We start from the raw sequence: 17239 nt of genomic DNA, 5'->3' as shown, positions 1-17239 counted from the left end.
TGACGATGCTGTGCCCTCGGTGTTTGTCCAAACAGCGAAGGAATATCCATATTGCCGGATTTCGGGCCTAAGGGCTTGTACAACCGCTGCAGCCTTTCGCGAAAATCTTGTTTTAAGTTCATCTGTGCATGTGCATAAGGGTTCGTGTATTTTTCCAGCCAATTGATGCCCGGATGCTGCTCTCGATATATCCTGATGGTTGCCGTTGGGCATAGCCCTCGGCATTCTTCCCAGCCCATAGGAATCATGTATACGTAGCCTATTACCGTGGTAGCAGTATTCAATTCCATGCTCTTTCGATTCTGCTGGTTCAGAAAGGGCATTTGACTACATGGAGGTACGTTATTAGTTCAAAATGGCGAGTCCATTTATATCGCTGCAGGGTAGCGCGATCACCGTCATATACTACCAAGTAGTAGGTAGGTACCAGTACCACATGTGCTATGTGTGTATGTATGTCCACGATGATCATTTTCGTATTTCACAATTTATACACTTCCTACTGGCTATTTACGTCGAGGGGGTGGAAATGAAGAAGGCATTTCTGGCTCAGAGGCCTCGATGAGATGAGCTGATCCGACATTGCCATATCCTCCGCCTTCATAGACTTGTGCGGCGTCGTGCTGTAGCTGGAATAGATGTCTCGCAGCAGAGTCTTCATTTCGATAATGGCCAGACTAATAATAACGCATCAAACTTTGGTCAGCCCTGGGGAGATTCTTATTGCCAAAAAAAAAAAAAAAAAAAAAAGGCCAAAAAGTCAACTTACTGCTTTCCAACACAGCCTCGGCCTCCGTTGGAAAACGCAAACTGCATCCGCCTTCGGTCTGCATCTCCGTCCTGCTCCAGCCAGCGATCAGGGTTAAACCGATCTCCATCAGGGAACACGTCACTGTTGAGGCGATGCACCGAATAGGCCTGGCAGCTCACAATCGTCTGCTCGGGCAGCCAGAAGTTGTCAACAGAGCGCCCCCCCTGCGGAACGTACCGCGGCAGGGACATTGGGATCGGCGGGAAGCACCGCAGGCCTTCGTTGACCACGGCGTCGAGGTATGGGAGCCGATCAAGGGGAATTCCGGGATTCTGGTGCAATTCATCCGCAAGCTTGCGCTGGAAGCCGAGCGACCGTGGTTGAGATAGTTCCCACAGGAGGAAGCATAGGCCGTCGCCGGTGGTGTCGATGCCGGCAGCCATGTGGTCGAGGCATTCTGCCGCCTTGTCGATGTAGTCGAGATCGCTCGACTTTTCTTCGAAGCGGCTCATGAGAGTGAATGATGCCGGGCCGCTTATCTGGCTGGTTTCCAGCACAAAGTCGTCTGCCAGGGGGGTTTCTCGAGGCTTTGCGAAGATGTATAGGACCTTTGAGAAGAGACGGTATAGTGTAGGAACGTAATGCGAAATGAGGCGATCTGTGGAACCAGGTCAGTAAAAGCTCTGGCTTTTTAGACTCTGACTGGTTGACTTGCTCTGCAGGCTGTCGTCTGCCGCTACTTGATGCATCATTTCCTCGTCGTCTTTGTTTGTAATACAGTCGGTTCCATGGGGATGAAACAGGTGGTGAGTAATGCAGTCACAGGCATATGCGTGTAAGGCTGTGGATATGTTCAACTGATTAGCAAAATTTCTATCATTATCGTTATTCATGATTGTGTCAGAAAGACAAACGCATCTATATAATAATTCCATTAGCTTATAACCCTTATTTGTTTAGCGATACTGTTTTGTATCCATCTTGTCGACTTACAAAGATATCTGCTACACCTCCCGGGGATGAAACACAGCGCCGAAGAAATTTGGACGAGCGTTCTTGGACCCCGGTGACGGATGCACTTTTCATGACATTGCTGTTAGCATAGCGGTCGGCAAGGATCCTTTTCCTTTTGGCGTGCTGTCCAGAGTCATGTCAGATGAAAGTTGCTTGGGCAATTTGTCAAAGCAAAACATACACCTGCTTTATCCAACGTAGTAAACATGGTTCTAGTTCAACAATCACCAATTAGAAGGCTGTTTCTCCACGAACAAAGGCAATGATGGATTCTCACCTTCTCCCGTAAATCTTGAAGAGGTCATAAAATTCAGTCTTGTCGTACCCGCTACCTCCGGAGCAGTAAATCTCTTTCAGGGCCTCCCACGACGTAAAAGACACCTCGTTAGGGGCAATGCGGACAACTGGGCCATACTGCAGGTGAAGCTGGTGGACGTAGGTGGTTCTTTGGGCATGGATTTCTTTCCACTTGAGGACTAAAGTCGTAAACTTGGACACAGTTGGGCCCGGGATTTTGCTCAAGGGCGATCTGAGGCACCGGATGAGCTGGATGGTGGCAAGCAGAGCTGCCGCTGCTAGGAGGACGACGGGAGAGAGAAGCAGCATGATGGAGATTATTGTTGATTCTACCAGTAGTTACCGCAAATACAAGCAGGCATCATCGAAGCACGAGGAGAGAACCAGCCATCTATGAGTCAAAGCCTGAAACAGAAGCATGTTATTTATATGGCGTCGGCCAACTCTATGCTATCAGCGAGCGGCTGATAACGATTCTCGCCAGCCTCCGTAAACGGCTATTTAACGACCCCGCCAGAGCGCCGATTCCCCACGAAACCCCGCAAAATCGAGCCAGCGCTTTGGATGTGCCACGGCGTGGTTGATGGATCTTTGCCGTTAAAGGACAATATCATGAGAGCTGTGCCTGTGATGTGTTGGTAGGTTTCGGGTCATTCGAGGAATATGACTAAGCACATTCTCTCTCTTTTATTTTATTTTATTTCATTTTTAAAAATTTTTTTTTCGTTGGCTGCATTATGTAGGTGCTTGATTTGGGCTTAGCAGGACCTACCTACTAGATTTGGTAAGTGAGGTATCTGCAGCTATAAACCTTCAGGTCATCGCAAGTATTTGCAAATGCCATAGTCTTTTAAGGTGAGTTTCGGTTGAACCTTGGAAGAAAAAGAAAAAGAGCTAGAGAAACAAGGAGACAAGATAAGCGAAGACAAGAGAGAAAAAAAGGACTACGGAGTATCAAGACGCGATATGCAAAGAACCCTACGAAAAGACCAAGTTGGGCAGAAGCACAATTCGCAATATCCGCAATAGCCGTACAAGCGTTGAGGTTTCATCTCATCTCTTGCTCTTCTTTCCTTGTTCGAACATCCCATGTATCAATGGATTATTATCATATTATCATATGTGACAGAAACCATACAACGTCATAGGTCATGCACGAGAGGCTTCACGAGGAGCAGAGACAAAGGAAGTTGGACTGGATCGAGTCAATTTTTAGAAACCGAGTCTGGTGAGCTCAATTGACGGTGATGGGGAGGAGAAAGACGCAAAGAAAATGACATCATTGCCTCCGTTTTTTTCGTCTGTTCTTCTGCAGGTCCCCTTTTTTTGCAGAGTCAAAAGATGGATGGATGGATGGATGGATGCTTGTGCTGCAGCACAGCCAGCTGGGTCATGTATGCGCTACTACCCAATCGCCCAATTCTAGATAAGACGGTGGTTATCTCGCGTATCATGCAATGCCACGGGTTATTTTCTTGAATATCAAAGTGCATACCGGTATACCTATCACAAGTACAGGTCATCAATTTTCCTGACTGCCGTATTCCTGCTGCTATTTACAGCATCCATGTACTGGCGTGCAGGATGCAGCAAGCTGAAGCAACAGCGATACGAGCATTCTCATCTTAGACTACATGTATGTACATGTACCTTGCATGAGCGTTACTGGCTGTTCTCTTGAAGCTCTCCTTTTTACGAGTGTTAGTCTTGTTCTTGTCCCTATTTATTCCGCTATAGCCTGAAAAAGTCAGCAACACGGAGAAAAAAAAATGAAGATCAGCCCGTTCGGGGAACGAAGTAGCCCTAATGGGCGTGCGTACCTCTTGTACGTGGAAAGTGACAAGCTTGGGGAGTGGATTACGAGGTACGGGGCATCAGTTCTTCAAGGTTGTCAATCGGCCCGTATGGCTTAATAAGGTCCCTGCATATGCCTAGCAAGAGTCGATGACAAGCTCTGTACTGTAGTAGTATTTATCTGATTACTACTACGCTACAGCTAAGGGATGGAGGATATCCGTCCGTGTATATGGGTGGCGATTAAGCGGAGACGGGCATCAAACGAGACAAGCTGAGCGCCTCCTATCTGATTGCTTGATCCATAATACCACTCACTTGCAGTTGCGCCTACTAATGCAGCTGAAAGACAAAGAGAAAAAAACCAAGCATGCTTGTGCAGATACAGCAGCAGCTGATGTGTCCAATCAATAGTCCAGAGTCTGCCGTATCTAATTATAACTCCAGATCCACCGCGCGCATCCATCTCAACGCCGCTCAACAATCAAGCTTGTCCCACCTGGGCAAGCCTCGCCCGAGCCCAGGTGTTTGCGGCTCCCTGGTGGATCGCAGCACGTTTCTCTGGCTGCTGGCCCTGGCAACTTCGGATGCCTAGTTGCTTGACAGTACGAGCGGTTTTTCCATTGGACGGCAAGCAGAAAGTTATGGACAAGACAAGCCTAGACACGCCAGTTTCAGCCCTGTGAGCAGCCTTTTGGCAATGGGTTTTGGATAATACCAGCGTTACAGCCTGCAAAAGCTGAGCTCCTGAAGATCGCCTTTTGCTCTCCTTCTCTCCCGCCGTCTCTCTAGCCGCTTTCTGGTTACTCGGTCCTTGAGCACGCCCGGCGTCCAATCACGCAGCGCACGCCTTGGAGAATCCCGCGGAGGAGGCTGCATACCCGGCGTCGTCTTCTGTCTCACTGCAACTCTCCGGACATTGGCTAGGAAAAGGCGTGTTCTTTGCCAACTCGATCACCAAGAAGCCACGCATCTCGTGGATTTCCCTGTTTTGCTCTTCGTCTCACCGTTTTTTGCTCAACACAGCCTTGCGCTTCCCCAGACGCACCGCAACACTACTGCATTGCATCTGCCCGTGGACGGCTGGCCTTCCAGTTTTTTTCGACACAGCCTCACTCCCCGCAGCACTGCGTTTGTCTAAGCCTCGGGGTCTGTTCCGCGGGAAGCGTAGCAGCGTGCAGCACAGTAAGTGGCAGCACCAGGAAAAAAAACCGGGAAATTAGGTGCAATCCCTCGTCGAAAAAAAGGACTCAGGCCGTACCAGAGCCTGGCTTGCTGGGTTTAGAGGCCGCTGCTAGCAGGTGCATCGAGCCGTGACTTGGCCGTGACTGAGGGCGAGTCCACAGTCCACACCACCCCTTTCAAACTAGGCGACGAACCCGATTGAAGACGCCAGGCCGGGCCAGCTCATCGCCAAAAATAAACCTCCCCCAGCTAAACCGCTCGTTTCTTTTGGTTCGAGGATGCCCAGCTTCGGTCGCCTGGGCAAGCACAGCAACCGGTCGCAGCACGCGATTGCGGCCGAGGCGCCACAGCAGGTCGGCGCCGGGTCGGGCCTCAGCAGCAAGACGGCGAGTACAAGAGCAGCGCCAGGCCCAGGTGCTGGCGGTGGTGCAAGTCCAGCTGGCAGCGGCCCGGGCCCAGGTGCGACGACGACGGCTGAAGCTGAGGCAGATTTGCGCGCGCAATCCGCCTTGCCGACGGGCTCTTCATCGGCGCTGAGCTCCAGCGAGTCGTTTATCGTTCAGCAGCAGCAGCAACAGCAGCAACAGCAACAGCAACAGCTTCAGTTTCAGCAGCAGCCCAGGCTGTCATCTGGAGCGCCGCCGCCGCCGTCTCACGGCCAGCTGTTTCAGAGCCAGAACCCCGCCGTGGCAGTGCCCGCCTATGACGAGCGCCAGCTCCAGCAGCTCCAACAGCAGCAGCAGCAGCACTACCAGCAACTACAGCAGGCGGGTCCCCTTCCACCCCAACAGCAACAGCAGCTGCAGCAACAACAACAACAACAACAACAACAACAACTACAACAACAACTACAACAACAACAACTACAACAGCCGCAGCAGCAGTCTCTACCACCGCCGCCGCCGCCGCAGCAAAACAAGCTGCAGAAGCAACCACCGCCGCCGCCGCAGTTATTGCAGCAGCAAGCTCAATCCCAGCCGCAGTTTCAGCAGCCCGGCGAGTTTGTCGACTCCGCTTCCTCCTCCGCCTCCACCGCCGGCGCCCGTCAGAGCCAGCGCTACAGCATCCACAACCTGCTGAACATCTCGCAGACGTCGCTGCACGACCAGGCCGGCTATCACCAGGGCCAGATTCAACCGCAGGCTCCCGGCCAGGCCTCTGCCTCGTCCGAGAAGCGCTCGGCCCGCAAGATCATCAAGGGCATCTTCTCCGGCCGCGGCAACCACGACAATCACCGCGATCAGCAGAACCCCTCATCGTCATCGTCTTACGATAACACCGTGGGACTGGCCCGCAGACCGTCCAAGAGAGTCAGCACGCTTAACCAGCAGCCACCAAACCTCAAGACTGGCCTCTCCGCCGTGTCAGACCGCGATTGGCACTCACACACCCCCAGCTCGTCCGTGCACCAGACGTCGCCGCTACAAGGTGTGGGCGAGGCCGAAGAGTACTACGCTGCAGACCAATATCACGACCTGCAGCAGCAGCAGCAGCAGCAGCAGCTTCATCAACAGCAAGACCTGCGAATCGACCCTCGACACTCTGTGCCGCCCATAAATACAGCACGCGGAATTGGTGCTCCAGACGACATCTCATCGCCCTACGACGACGCCGTCTACCACGCCCCGCCCCCGTCTGCCCTTCACCACCACTCGCCAAGCATTTCCCAGCAGCAGATCTCACCATCTCAGCTGCAGCCTCAGCCTCAGCCTCAGCCTCACGTGCTCTCATCACAGGAATCCCTACAGCAGCAGCTGCAACAACAACAGCTTCAGCAACAACAATTGCAACTGCAGCAACAGCAACAGCAACAGCTTCGATACGATCCTCAACAACAGCAGCAGCAGCAAGCCGCTTACGATCAGCAACTGCCGCCCCCACCTTCGTCTTCCCAGCAGTATTACAGCAACTCCAACTCACCGCAAGATCAGTATCAGCAGACGACCGACCCGCGCATCGTCACTACGCATCTGGTCACGGGATCGCAACAGCAGCAGAACGCAGAAACCGTATCCCAGCTGTCGCGCGAGTCCCCAGCCCCCGACTCGGATCAGCGATCGTTGAACCAGCAGCCGTCTCCTGCGATCCACTACTCAGTGCCGCAGGCTCACGACCAGGCTTCCAACGTTGCCCTGCCGCCCTCGCAGCCAGCGAATCAACAACAACAACTCTCGCAGCCCGCCATGGCACCGCCTGGAGGAGGAGGCGTACCGACGAATCGCCGAGCAGCCGATGCTGAAAAGGCCCTGCCTGGAGCACCGCCGGGATATCGTCACACCCACTCAAACTCCAACAACCTGAACGCGCCCGGCGCATCCCTCCAGCCCGGCCAACAGCCTGCTGGAACCAGTGGCGCAGCCGTTGCCTCTGGCGCCGGAGCTGCAGCTGCCGCCGGCGCTGCTGGTGCTCCTCCGCGGTACGAAGCAGCGACTGGCGACCAAGGCCGGAACAGTCCTCAGCCTTCTACCCATGAGCGCGACAGTACCGAATCTGATAAAGCCTTTAAGGAATTGCGTATGTCTTCCATCTCTGTATCTGTCCATGTTGCCTCGCACATGGTACGTGTCATGTTCATGTTAGCTAATTACCTCAACCTGAAATGCAAACAGTCACAAAGTACAAAAACGTCAAGCGCCTCTATTTCGATGGCAAATCTCAGATCGAACAGCTCAATGGCCAAGTTGAGCATCTGCAGAATGCCGTCGCCAATCAACGCATGTCACAGTCGCGCACGGCGTTGGACGATAACGAATATGTCAACCGATTCAACCGACTGAATGGCGCCATCAACAATCTGTCATTCAACATCCGTAAGGACTGGCGACGCCTACCCCAGTGGCTGGAGAAATTCGTCAGCCCCGACGCCCTCAAGACAGGAAAGCAGGAGATGACGGCAGTCGGTAGAGCGGTCATTACCAAGTGGGTTGTGGACGAAGTCTTCAACAAGTGCTTCCACCCAGACCTGGACGCGTCCCTTAGCTCCCAGCTCAAGGAGATTGAGCTCAGCATCCGGGGCAATGCGTACACCATGCACAGCCAGGAAGAGTTTGATGCCTTGACCACAAAGGTGGTCAACTGGCGAATGGCCACGCTGGACGGCCTGCAGCAAAAGCTGAGCTCCTCAGCGTCGGCCGACAACCGGGCATCGTTGATTACCAAGATGCAGACAAATCTGGCTGCTCACCTGTATCAGTTCCTGATCGAGCCGCCACCGGCCGGGGTTGACGGCAGCACCTCCATGATTGTGGAGCTCGCTGTCGGCATTGCGGCCAACTTGCCCCGAGAGAGCCGCGACGTCACCATCCAGTATCCGCTGCCGGGCGATGTGCTGCAGGCCGGCGTGATGGAGGTTGAAAAGACCCCGTTGCCTCCTCTGGACGGCCAAAAGGAGGGAGAGTCCAGCAAACCGGATAGCGACGCGGACAAGGACAAGAACAGCAGTAGTGGAGACTCTAGCAAGGCTGGTAGGTTACATTGTCTATTTCCCCCACGCGTCAGGGGGGGGGTTCATAACGCCATTTCCCAGTTCATTTTAGCTAACCTGATAATTTACACATAGGCTTCTCCAAAGATGCAAGTCGGGTGCGATTTGCAGGATTTGTGGCTCTCGAAGTAAGAGGGCGACAGGTCTTGATGAAGGCGCCAGTATGGGCGTTGTAGTGGAGGAGACTTGCGATTGAACCTTTTTTTCTCTTTTCTCATTTCCTTATTTTTTTCCCCCCCATACCGAGGCAGGCATCGAATGGATATCCCATCATACTTTGACCCTCTCCTACTTTCTTCTTCTCTTCTTTTTCTATAATTTCATATGCTGTTCTCTTGCTGGCACTGTCGATGGTTCTAAGAGGCACATATTTTTCTTTTTTTTCTTTTACTTTTTACTCTATTTATCTCATGGATGTTATATGAAACGATAAATGGGGTTCATTTCCCTTTCATCGGATGAGAGACGACGACGGGAGGATCGGGAGGCTTGTCTTTTTTTTGTAGACATACTTGAGGGCCGTCTGAGGATGAGGATGATGAAGATGAGGATGAAGAAAAAAAAAAGACATGCCGGGTTAGACGGACGGTCCTAAGAGGCTATTAGAGTAGATGATGAGAGAAATGATTGCTACGTGTGAGGGATTGCTCCTTGCTCCTTGGTCATTGGTGACTGTTTCGTGGTGATGATGGCACAGGAGGTCGTACCAAGATATCAGCTTGATGCACCTAAGCTTCATGTTGTCAGCCTTGTGTGGAAAGGCCCGTTTTTTTTTTTTTTTGTCTTGATATTCCAATCTTGCACATCTCATATTCGCTTACTCACCCCTTTTCGATCAAATTTCTATGCATGTCGAATGATTAAAAGACAAAGGAAAAGAGTCATCGCAACACCCTGCCCCAGTGGCAATGCACGATTCCAGTATTTGGTTGCTCTGAGGTCTCAAAGGGCTGAGTCACACGGGTACATGGACATTGCACGTAAAGTAGCGGGGAAACACATGTACCGTCCTTAGTCCAGCACCCAGGACAGCTAACAGCCACAGCAACAGGCCCTGGTCACTGAGTCATAAAATCGAGGCATGATTTGGCATCCTTGCTTTTTGGGGGAGGCGCATTTTGAGTAAGTGTTTTTCTCTGCGCTAAGCTAGAAACGGGGAGATGGTTTTCTCCTTTTGGGGCTGACTGTGACTCTTTTTCTAATTTTCAATTTTATTTTATTTTTTTTCCTATTTTTTTTCCATCATTTTCTTTTGTTCTAGCGCGGCGAGATGGGAGGGCTGTTCTGCTTCTGAGATCAAAATGAGATTGAGGCTGGGGACTAAGCGGCGGATCTGGAGAGGCTGATTTCTAGCAGCGGCTTTAGCGGGTGCTCCGCTGAGAGTCATCGCTGGAAGCAGCACCACTAAGCAGCAGCAGAGCCACTAAGCAGGTACTTAAAGAGGTGCTGATAAACCATCGTCTCCCCCACCGCTTCCCTCATTCCGGCAGAAAAAAAAAATTAGTGCCCAGCTTCGCATCAGCTGCCTCTGCTCTCTCTTTTTCTTCCAACGAGCGACGACTCTTTTTTTTTCACCTTCTTTTAATCCACCCGCTTTTTCACCATTACGGCTATACAGGGAACGACTGTTGGTACTACTAGCATCATGGCTGTTCGCGCTCAGTTTGAGAACTCCAACGAGTATGTTGCTCTGAATTTTCAAGCCCTTTCTGCGGTGCTGCATTGCGTCGTTGGTGGTGGGGGAGGGGTAGAGCAGAGATCGAGAGAGAGTGAAGAAGAGAAGGATTGAGTCTCTTTCGCTCTCTGCGATGCTCCTCCTTTCTGTCGATCAAAAATGATGCGGAGAGAGACTTGATATTGGCTTGGACATGTCGACTGACTTGGCATTCTTGTGCAGCGTTGGCGTCTTCTCGACGTTGACTAATTCATACGCCCTGGTGGCTCTCGGCGCCAGCGAGAACTTTTACAGGTAAAGAAGCATTCTTCTTCTCGCTGCCAGAAAGACCACAAATCTAACGCAGCATGGCCAAACCGCAGTGTCTTCGAGGCTGAGCTCCAGGACGTCATCCCCATCGTGCGCACCACCATCGCCGGCACGCGCATCATCGGCCGCCTCACGGCCGGCAACCGCAAGGGCCTTTTGGTGCCCACCACAACCTCTGACCAGGAGCTACAGCACCTGCGCAACTCGCTGCCCGACTCGGTCCGCATCCAGCGCATCGAGGAGCGCCTGTCAGCCCTCGGAAACGTCATTGCCACAAACGACCACATCGCCCTGGTGCATCCGGATCTCGAGCGCGAGACGGAGGAGATCATTGCCGACGTGCTGGGCGTCGAGGTGTTCCGCCAGACCGTGGCCGACAACGTGCTGGTCGGCAGCTACATGAGCCTGTCCAACCAGGGCGGTCTCGTGCACCCCAAGACCAGCATCCAGGACCAGGACGAGCTGTCCAGCCTGCTGCAGGTCCCTCTCGTTGCCGGCTCCGTCAACCGTGGAAGCAACGTCGTGGGCGCCGGCATGGTCGTCAACGACTGGATGGCCGTGACTGGCCTCGACACCACGTCCACAGAGCTCAGCGTCATCGAGAGCGTCTTCAGACTGGGCGAAGGCCAAGGCCCCAGCAACATCAACACCACAATGAAGGACACCATGGTGGAGAGTTTCTACTGAGCGAGAGGCTCCCCTTTTGTTTTTGTGTAAATACATATACTACCATGTTGTGATTTTCACGTTGATGTCGTTTCAGCTGCTTTTGGGATTGGGCCTTTTTTATGACTTGCTTGGACGATACAGGCATGGTGTTGATGGAAGGGGTGGAAAACAAACAACCCAGCTTTATGAGCTTTCTTTCGTCGCTTTGTTTTTGAACTATTATTATTATAGTCTACGGTCTTGTATGTAAAGACGGAGAGGAACAGGATGGCAGGCTGTTTCTACTCTTGGGCATGCATGGGAGGCGTTTGTGTAATCTTTTCTTTGCCTTTTACCTTTTTTTCTTTTTTTCTTTTTTTTTTCTTTTTTTTTTAACACTTGTTGGATTTGATCCTTCATAGAGAGATGTGTATGCATGCTCCTTTTTCTATCAATGAAAATGACCATTCTAGTGTAATACTTTTTTTGTTCTTTTTTCTCAAAGACTGTGCAAGTGAAAGTAGCTGAATAAATCAATTACTTATAGCAGGTAGCATTATCATTATCATTTTTTTTCCCCTACTGGCAATTTCCAGGTCCGCAGCCCATCTTCAATGCCCCTCATCCTCGCAATCTCACCGCCTTCCGCTTTCAGCGACCGCATTGGCAGCAATTGAATAATTTCGCTGCCCCTCCATCCATCCATCCATTCCCGCCAGCAACTTTTAGTATCGATCATCGCCTTATTACACCGGGTTTCCTTGTCGCTGCCACATAATCTCACGAAACAATTTTTCTTCTTCTTTTTCTTCTTCTTCTTTTTTGATATTCTTGCAATATATACGGCATATATAATGACATCATCATCATCCAATAAACCGGCGTATCTGCCCCCTTCTAAACTCGGCACCAAAGAATAGTAAGCAAAACACCACAAGACCAACTCCAAGACCCATTTCCATGATATATCTACACACACACACACACATATATATATATATAACTAACGCGTGATTTCAAAAACCAACCAGCTGGGACAACCTCTACACAACCGAACTCACAAACCACGCCGCCAACCCCTCCGACACCGGCACAAACTGGTTCGACGACTCCGACGCCGAGGGCCGCATCGTCGCCTTTCTCGAATCGCTCGCCGACGACGACCAGCACGTCCTGCCCGCGCCCCTTTCGCAGCAGGATGCGTCCTTTCTGGATCTCGGCTGCGGCAATGGCTCGCTGCTGTTTGCGCTGAGGGACGAGGGCTGGGGGGGAGCCATGCTGGGCGTGGATTATAGCGGGCAGAGCGTTGCGTTGGCGAAGAACATTGCCGAGAGCAGGAAGGAGAATGAGGGCGATGGAGATGAGGAAGATGAGTCTACACCGTCGGTTATTAATTTCCTGGAATGGGACCTGCTCAACGGCCCGCTGGCTCTCACCGCATCTGCTGCTGGGGGGGATTCTTCCTCGCCGCTGGCATACACTTCCTCTCCGTTGCGGCTTTTCGACATCATCCTCGACAAAGGCACCTTTGACGCCATCAGCCTCTCCACCCACGAACCAACAACAACATCATCATCATCATCATCATCAGAACAGCAGCAGCCCCCTCACCCCTGCGAAGTCTACCGCCGCCGCCTCCTGCAGCTCCTCAGCCCCAACGGCGGCATCTTCCTCATCACGAGCTGCAACTGGACTGAGCCCGAGCTGCGGGCGTGGTTCGCCGACGATGCGGACGGCGAGCTGCGCGTCGTGGGCAGGGTCGACTATCCGACGTTTACGTTTGGCGGGGTCAAGGGACAGACGATTAGTACGCTGTGCTTTAGGAGGGGGTGATTTTTTTTGCAAGAGTTTTCTCTATGTCAGAAAGGGGGTGGGGAGATGAGCTGAGGCGAAGTGGACTTTTGATACCATGATTAGCGAGGAAGAGAGAAAGAGAGAAGAGTAAATGAAGATATTGAAATCAAACTAGAAAATAGAGTCTTTTGTATATATATATATATATATATGTGCACATATATCTTATGTTATGTTATGGGTTCCAGTTCTTAAATGAGAATGTGAATCTTAATAGAAAGCGTGAGCTCAACTTCAAAAACAGACTGTATAAACGAACCAAAACAAAACAAAACAAAAGTCAAACAACAATTATACTTCCAGAGGAATTCAACACGCCCCCCCCCCTTTTAAACTGTTAAAACAGCGCATGTTGCTTCTTACCCTACATTATACATCTTGAGTCGGTTCCTCCAAGTCTACATAATGCTTCCACCTTTATACCCCTTTCATCCATCCATCCATACGTCCATCCACTCACTTATTACCCACCAATCCATCATTTTATCCTTCTCTCTGTCCTCCCCTCTCTCCAAGCTCCGTGTATTCACGTATCGTTATTCGATTTTGAATCTTTTTTTTTTTTTTTTTCCTTTCCTTCTGATTTCCTTGCTTTTTCTTCTTCTCCTGTTTAATGGTTCAAAAAGGTCTTCTTCTTCTACTCTCTCACGCCAAAAGCTGTCCAAAGATGTAGGACAAAAAAAAGGTAGTTATCAACAACAAGACAATAGAACGTGCAGCAGCACAGAGTAACGGACAAAATCATTGCTTCATTACGGGTTCTCTCTCATCTATGGTGAAGTATTCATAGGCTCTCCGCCTCCTGAGGCTCCGGTGCCTGTCGCCTCAGCTACCGCCTGCGTCGCATAGTACCGGACATCTACATCGTCATCCTTCTGCAGCTTGGTCAGGTTCGGCAAGATGCGCTGCTGGATCAGCTCTTGGCCCCGAGGTGAGGGTGTTGCCTGCTCAGCCGGCGTCTCCTGCTTCTCAATAGTATACAGGGTTCCCTGCTCAGGCAGACGCTGTAGGGCGTTGATGAGGACCGAGTAGGTCTTTGCAACGTTAAATCGGATGTTGGGGATGTCGTCGTCAGTCATCTTGTCCAGCATGGGCAGGATGGACTTGGAAATAACATCTATGCTGACAACAGAGGCCAGAGTCTGCATGGAGAAGAGTTAGCTTTGTAAGGAGCAAACGCGCTATACATGCCATGAATGAAAACTTACCGAGATGGCAAAGCAGGTAGTCATCCGGTACAGATAGTTCGGGTGGTTGCCCATGGTCATAACCTTGGGAATGATGGCCTCGCTTGCCCACTCCACGCCAAATACTTCGGTCAGTTTCTTTAGGTTGTGTGTAGCAGCCTCACGGATGGAGAAGACGGTGTCACCAAGCCATCCCATGCACAGATTGCTGAGCTTTTCGTCAAAGAATTTGACGCCCAGCTGGCTGGCCAGCAACGGAATGTACTCGATGATGGCGAGGCGCACACGCCACTGTTTATCTTCTGCCAGGTTGACAATAGCTGGCAGCAGTGAGACAGACAGGGGCTCAATGCCAATGACTTTTTTTTGTAAAAAAAAAAAAAAAAAAGATTGTTAGCTTATAAAGATTCTCTCCGGATTTCATAAAGTGTGTGACAATGTCGTACCTTGGTTGACCAGCTCAAGCTTTGAAATAATGTGGAGCCTAACTTCTGGGAATTCATCCTTGAGCATCTGGAGGAACATGGGCAGAAGGTGGTCGATTGTCCTATTGCGCACGAGTTAGCCTGTCATATTACCACTCATCGCCCGCTATCATCACATACTCCTGCTTGCCCAGTATGGGAGCCAGGCCACTGATCTGAGTTCCCAATGCAGCGCGCACGTGCTGCGACGTGTCCGAGACAAGGTCCTCGACGCTTCCCATGATGTCGTTGAGAAGTGTCTGCTGGTCTATGAGGCCGCAGAATCCGGGAATCTGGCCGGCAATGGCTGTCCGCACCTCCGCCTCGTTGTCCTTAAGAAGCTTGACGAATGCAGGCACTAAATCTCTCGAGACGACTTCCTCGTCGACTGCCTTGGCAATCTATAAAAATATCAAACAAAAGATGTTAGTAAAAGGGTGGATAGCAAATACGATACTGACGAATAGGAGCTCCGCTGACCTTTTCAAATCTATCGGCAATCATGTACCTGACTCTCCAGCTCTTATCCTCTATCAAATTTCGCAGCGAAGTCAGCAAGACTCCGTGACCAGCCTGCTGCTCCTTGGGGACGCCCTCGGCGATGGCAATGAGAATCTCTACGGTGAGTAATCGAACGCTGTCCTGGTCGTCTTGAACGAGGTGCTGGAAGAGGGGAATCATTTCGTCAATGACAATGGCAGCGGGCATCTCCTTGACAAACTTGGCGAGGTTGGACGCGGCTTGGCGTCGGACCATGGGGGTCTCATCGTGGACGAGCAGGCCAAACTGTTGACGGAGCTGCTCCTGGACGGGAGGGGAAACTTTTTTGTATGGAGCTGTGAAGAGGCCACATCCAGAAACCTTGGATGTGAACCAGTCTGCCTTGGCGAGTCTGATTGTGAGGGGGATGAAGAACTCTTCGACTTGTTGCGGCGAGAGCTCCTCGCAGATCTTGTTGAGAGACTCGACGGCCTAGGTTGTTGTTAAGCATGCGTCATCAGCGAAAGATGCTCCAACTAGCGTCATTATGCATATCATGTGTCAAGTCAGAGCTTACCTTGTCTCGAACGACGGGCTCCTCTATGGCGGCGAGGTTCTCGAGAGGGGAGAGCAAGACGTGGCCCCAGGAAGGACCTCCAACGTATTCGATGAAGTTGCCAAGCTCCTCGCTCAGGGCAACCAAGACTTCGTCCTCGTCCTCGACGGACTCTGTAATAGAAATGTCAGGTTAGGCCTATATCGGCGAATAGCTAGCGTGGGCCAGGAGGAAGGGGATGGAGAGTGGCAGAAATGGCTATAACAGAGTCGAGTTGCTACTGACCGTCGAGGAAGGGAATCAGCTCATCTCTTGTCCGCTCGGCGCCGAGGGCAAGAGCAATTGTAGAGAGCCGGTGGATCGCGTTGAGTCGGAGCAAGACATCGTCGTGCTGGCAGAAAAAAGAGTCCCGAAATCAGCATCACTCCGCCAAAGAAAAGCATGGACAGAAGCAAGGAAAGGGAAGCAGAGGCCGGGCCAAAGTTACCTTGAGCTCATCGATGAGCACGGCGATGGGATAGAGCTCGTCGCTGGCGTTTATTGCTTCAGCCATGGCGTGTCACGAGGGAGAAGCAGAGACGAGCGGCGGGGGAAAAGGAGAAAGGCGCGTTGAAGCGGGCAAAACGGATCGCCGAAGCACCGCAGATGCTGGACAAGGCCGGATATCGATAAGAGGGAGGGGGGAGGCGAGGCGATCAAGCGAAGCAGGCGAGGTGAGGCCGATGGCGAGGCGGGCCTTGTTTGAACGGCTGCGGCTGAGGCTCAGGCCGAGGTGGGTTTCAAGGTCGAGATGGGAGGTGATGCAATGGATCTCTGTTGCGCGGAATTGAGCAGCGACAAGGCGCCTTTGCCGCTACCGAGAGGCGGGTCCTGCGAGCACGAGGAGCAGCGGCACGAGGCGAGGCTGCGGGTTTTCCAGACGGCGGAGCGAGGCTTCGCAGATGCAGCGGTGCAGAAGCGAAGCTTGGAATTGGGAGGAGGGGTGAAGATGCGAAGAGAGAAACCAGCTCTGTTGGAGCCCAGCTAAAAGGTGTCTGGTTGCCAGCCGCCGTGCGGGAGTCGACGCAGGTAGGGGGTACCTGGCGGCGCTGAAGGACGGCCTGTAGCAGAGCAGGTGCTGCTGCAGCTGGGGGAGCGGCGCCAGGCTGCTGGGTACATGCCATCGCCGGACGACACCGCACCTGTGGCAGGTTTGCCGCGTTAGCAGCCGTGGCGGATTCGCTGCGCTGGGCACTAACAGGAGCTGCCCCGCCACGCAAGTACCTGGAGCCCCCACTTCTCCCCTGTAGGCCTTTCGCCTCTGTGCAATTTGCCCCTTTGCAGTGCGCGCACGCATGTACAGGTACCTTATCGGTCTATGTATGGTAAGATTGGCAGCACCTCTAGCAGCACTACAGGTTCGATATCTCGGAGCGGGCATTCGTTTCCAATTTTAGGTGCATGCAGCTGCGAGTGCATCACGACAAGAGTCACTAGCAAGCACCGTTCAGGTGTTTATATACACGAACGAAGCAGCGAGTGCGTGAATGAGAGATGACGGC

The 17239-nt window shown here is 52.0% G+C and overlaps 5 protein-coding genes across 5 annotated transcripts; 3 read left to right on the top strand and 2 right to left on the bottom strand.

The window, feature by feature from the left end:
• Nucleotides 1–499: 499 nt before the first annotated feature.
• TrAFT101_011145 (uncharacterized protein) lies at nucleotides 500–2371 on the bottom strand (the record flags this gene model as incomplete). Its single annotated transcript, XM_066129161.1, has 7 exons — nucleotides 500–677; nucleotides 770–1409; nucleotides 1467–1506; nucleotides 1575–1592; nucleotides 1745–1888; nucleotides 1947–1977; nucleotides 2043–2371. 7 exons carry the CDS (start codon nucleotides 2369–2371, stop codon nucleotides 500–502), a joined length of 1380 nt encoding a protein of 459 aa, XP_065985291.1.
• Nucleotides 2372–4331: 1960 nt separating this feature from the next.
• Nucleotides 4332–9169, top strand: TrAFT101_011144 (uncharacterized protein). Its single transcript, XM_024907010.2, has 3 exons — nucleotides 4332–7555; nucleotides 7651–8505; nucleotides 8601–9169. The coding sequence occupies exons 1-3, from the start codon at nucleotides 5320–5322 to the stop codon at nucleotides 8699–8701; spliced, it is 3192 nt and encodes a 1063-aa protein (XP_024757097.2). The 5' UTR covers nucleotides 4332–5319; the 3' UTR covers nucleotides 8702–9169.
• An 814-nt stretch (nucleotides 9170–9983) lies between these two features.
• TIF6 (Eukaryotic translation initiation factor 6) lies at nucleotides 9984–11622 on the top strand. Its single transcript, XM_024910204.2, has 3 exons — nucleotides 9984–10205; nucleotides 10423–10494; nucleotides 10563–11622. The coding sequence occupies exons 1-3, from the start codon at nucleotides 10171–10173 to the stop codon at nucleotides 11194–11196; spliced, it is 741 nt and encodes a 246-aa protein (XP_024757096.2). The 5' UTR covers nucleotides 9984–10170; the 3' UTR covers nucleotides 11197–11622.
• Nucleotides 11623–11896: 274 nt separating this feature from the next.
• TrAFT101_011142 (uncharacterized protein) lies at nucleotides 11897–13236 on the top strand. The gene is made up of 2 exons (XM_066129160.1): nucleotides 11897–12076; nucleotides 12189–13236. Exons 1-2 carry the CDS (start codon nucleotides 12012–12014, stop codon nucleotides 12988–12990), a joined length of 867 nt encoding a protein of 288 aa, XP_065985290.1. The 5' UTR covers nucleotides 11897–12011; the 3' UTR covers nucleotides 12991–13236.
• Nucleotides 12911–16776, bottom strand: TrAFT101_011141 (uncharacterized protein). The gene is made up of 8 exons (XM_024902101.2): nucleotides 16186–16776; nucleotides 15984–16089; nucleotides 15720–15871; nucleotides 15143–15634; nucleotides 14804–15063; nucleotides 14645–14745; nucleotides 14220–14557; nucleotides 12911–14153 (listed from the first exon to the last, which is right to left on the bottom strand). The coding sequence occupies exons 1-8, from the start codon at nucleotides 16249–16251 to the stop codon at nucleotides 13782–13784; spliced, it is 1887 nt and encodes a 628-aa protein (XP_024757095.1). The 5' UTR covers nucleotides 16252–16776; the 3' UTR covers nucleotides 12911–13781.
• Nucleotides 16777–17239: the final 463 nt, after the last annotated feature.

Source organism: Trichoderma asperellum, chromosome 7, assembly GCF_020647865.1.
Source record: "Trichoderma asperellum chromosome 7, complete sequence".
Taxonomy (NCBI): Eukaryota; Fungi; Ascomycota; class Sordariomycetes; order Hypocreales; family Hypocreaceae; genus Trichoderma; species Trichoderma asperellum.
The sequence above is the reverse complement of the archived record's forward strand: the minus strand, read 5'-3'. Positions and strand labels throughout refer to the sequence as shown.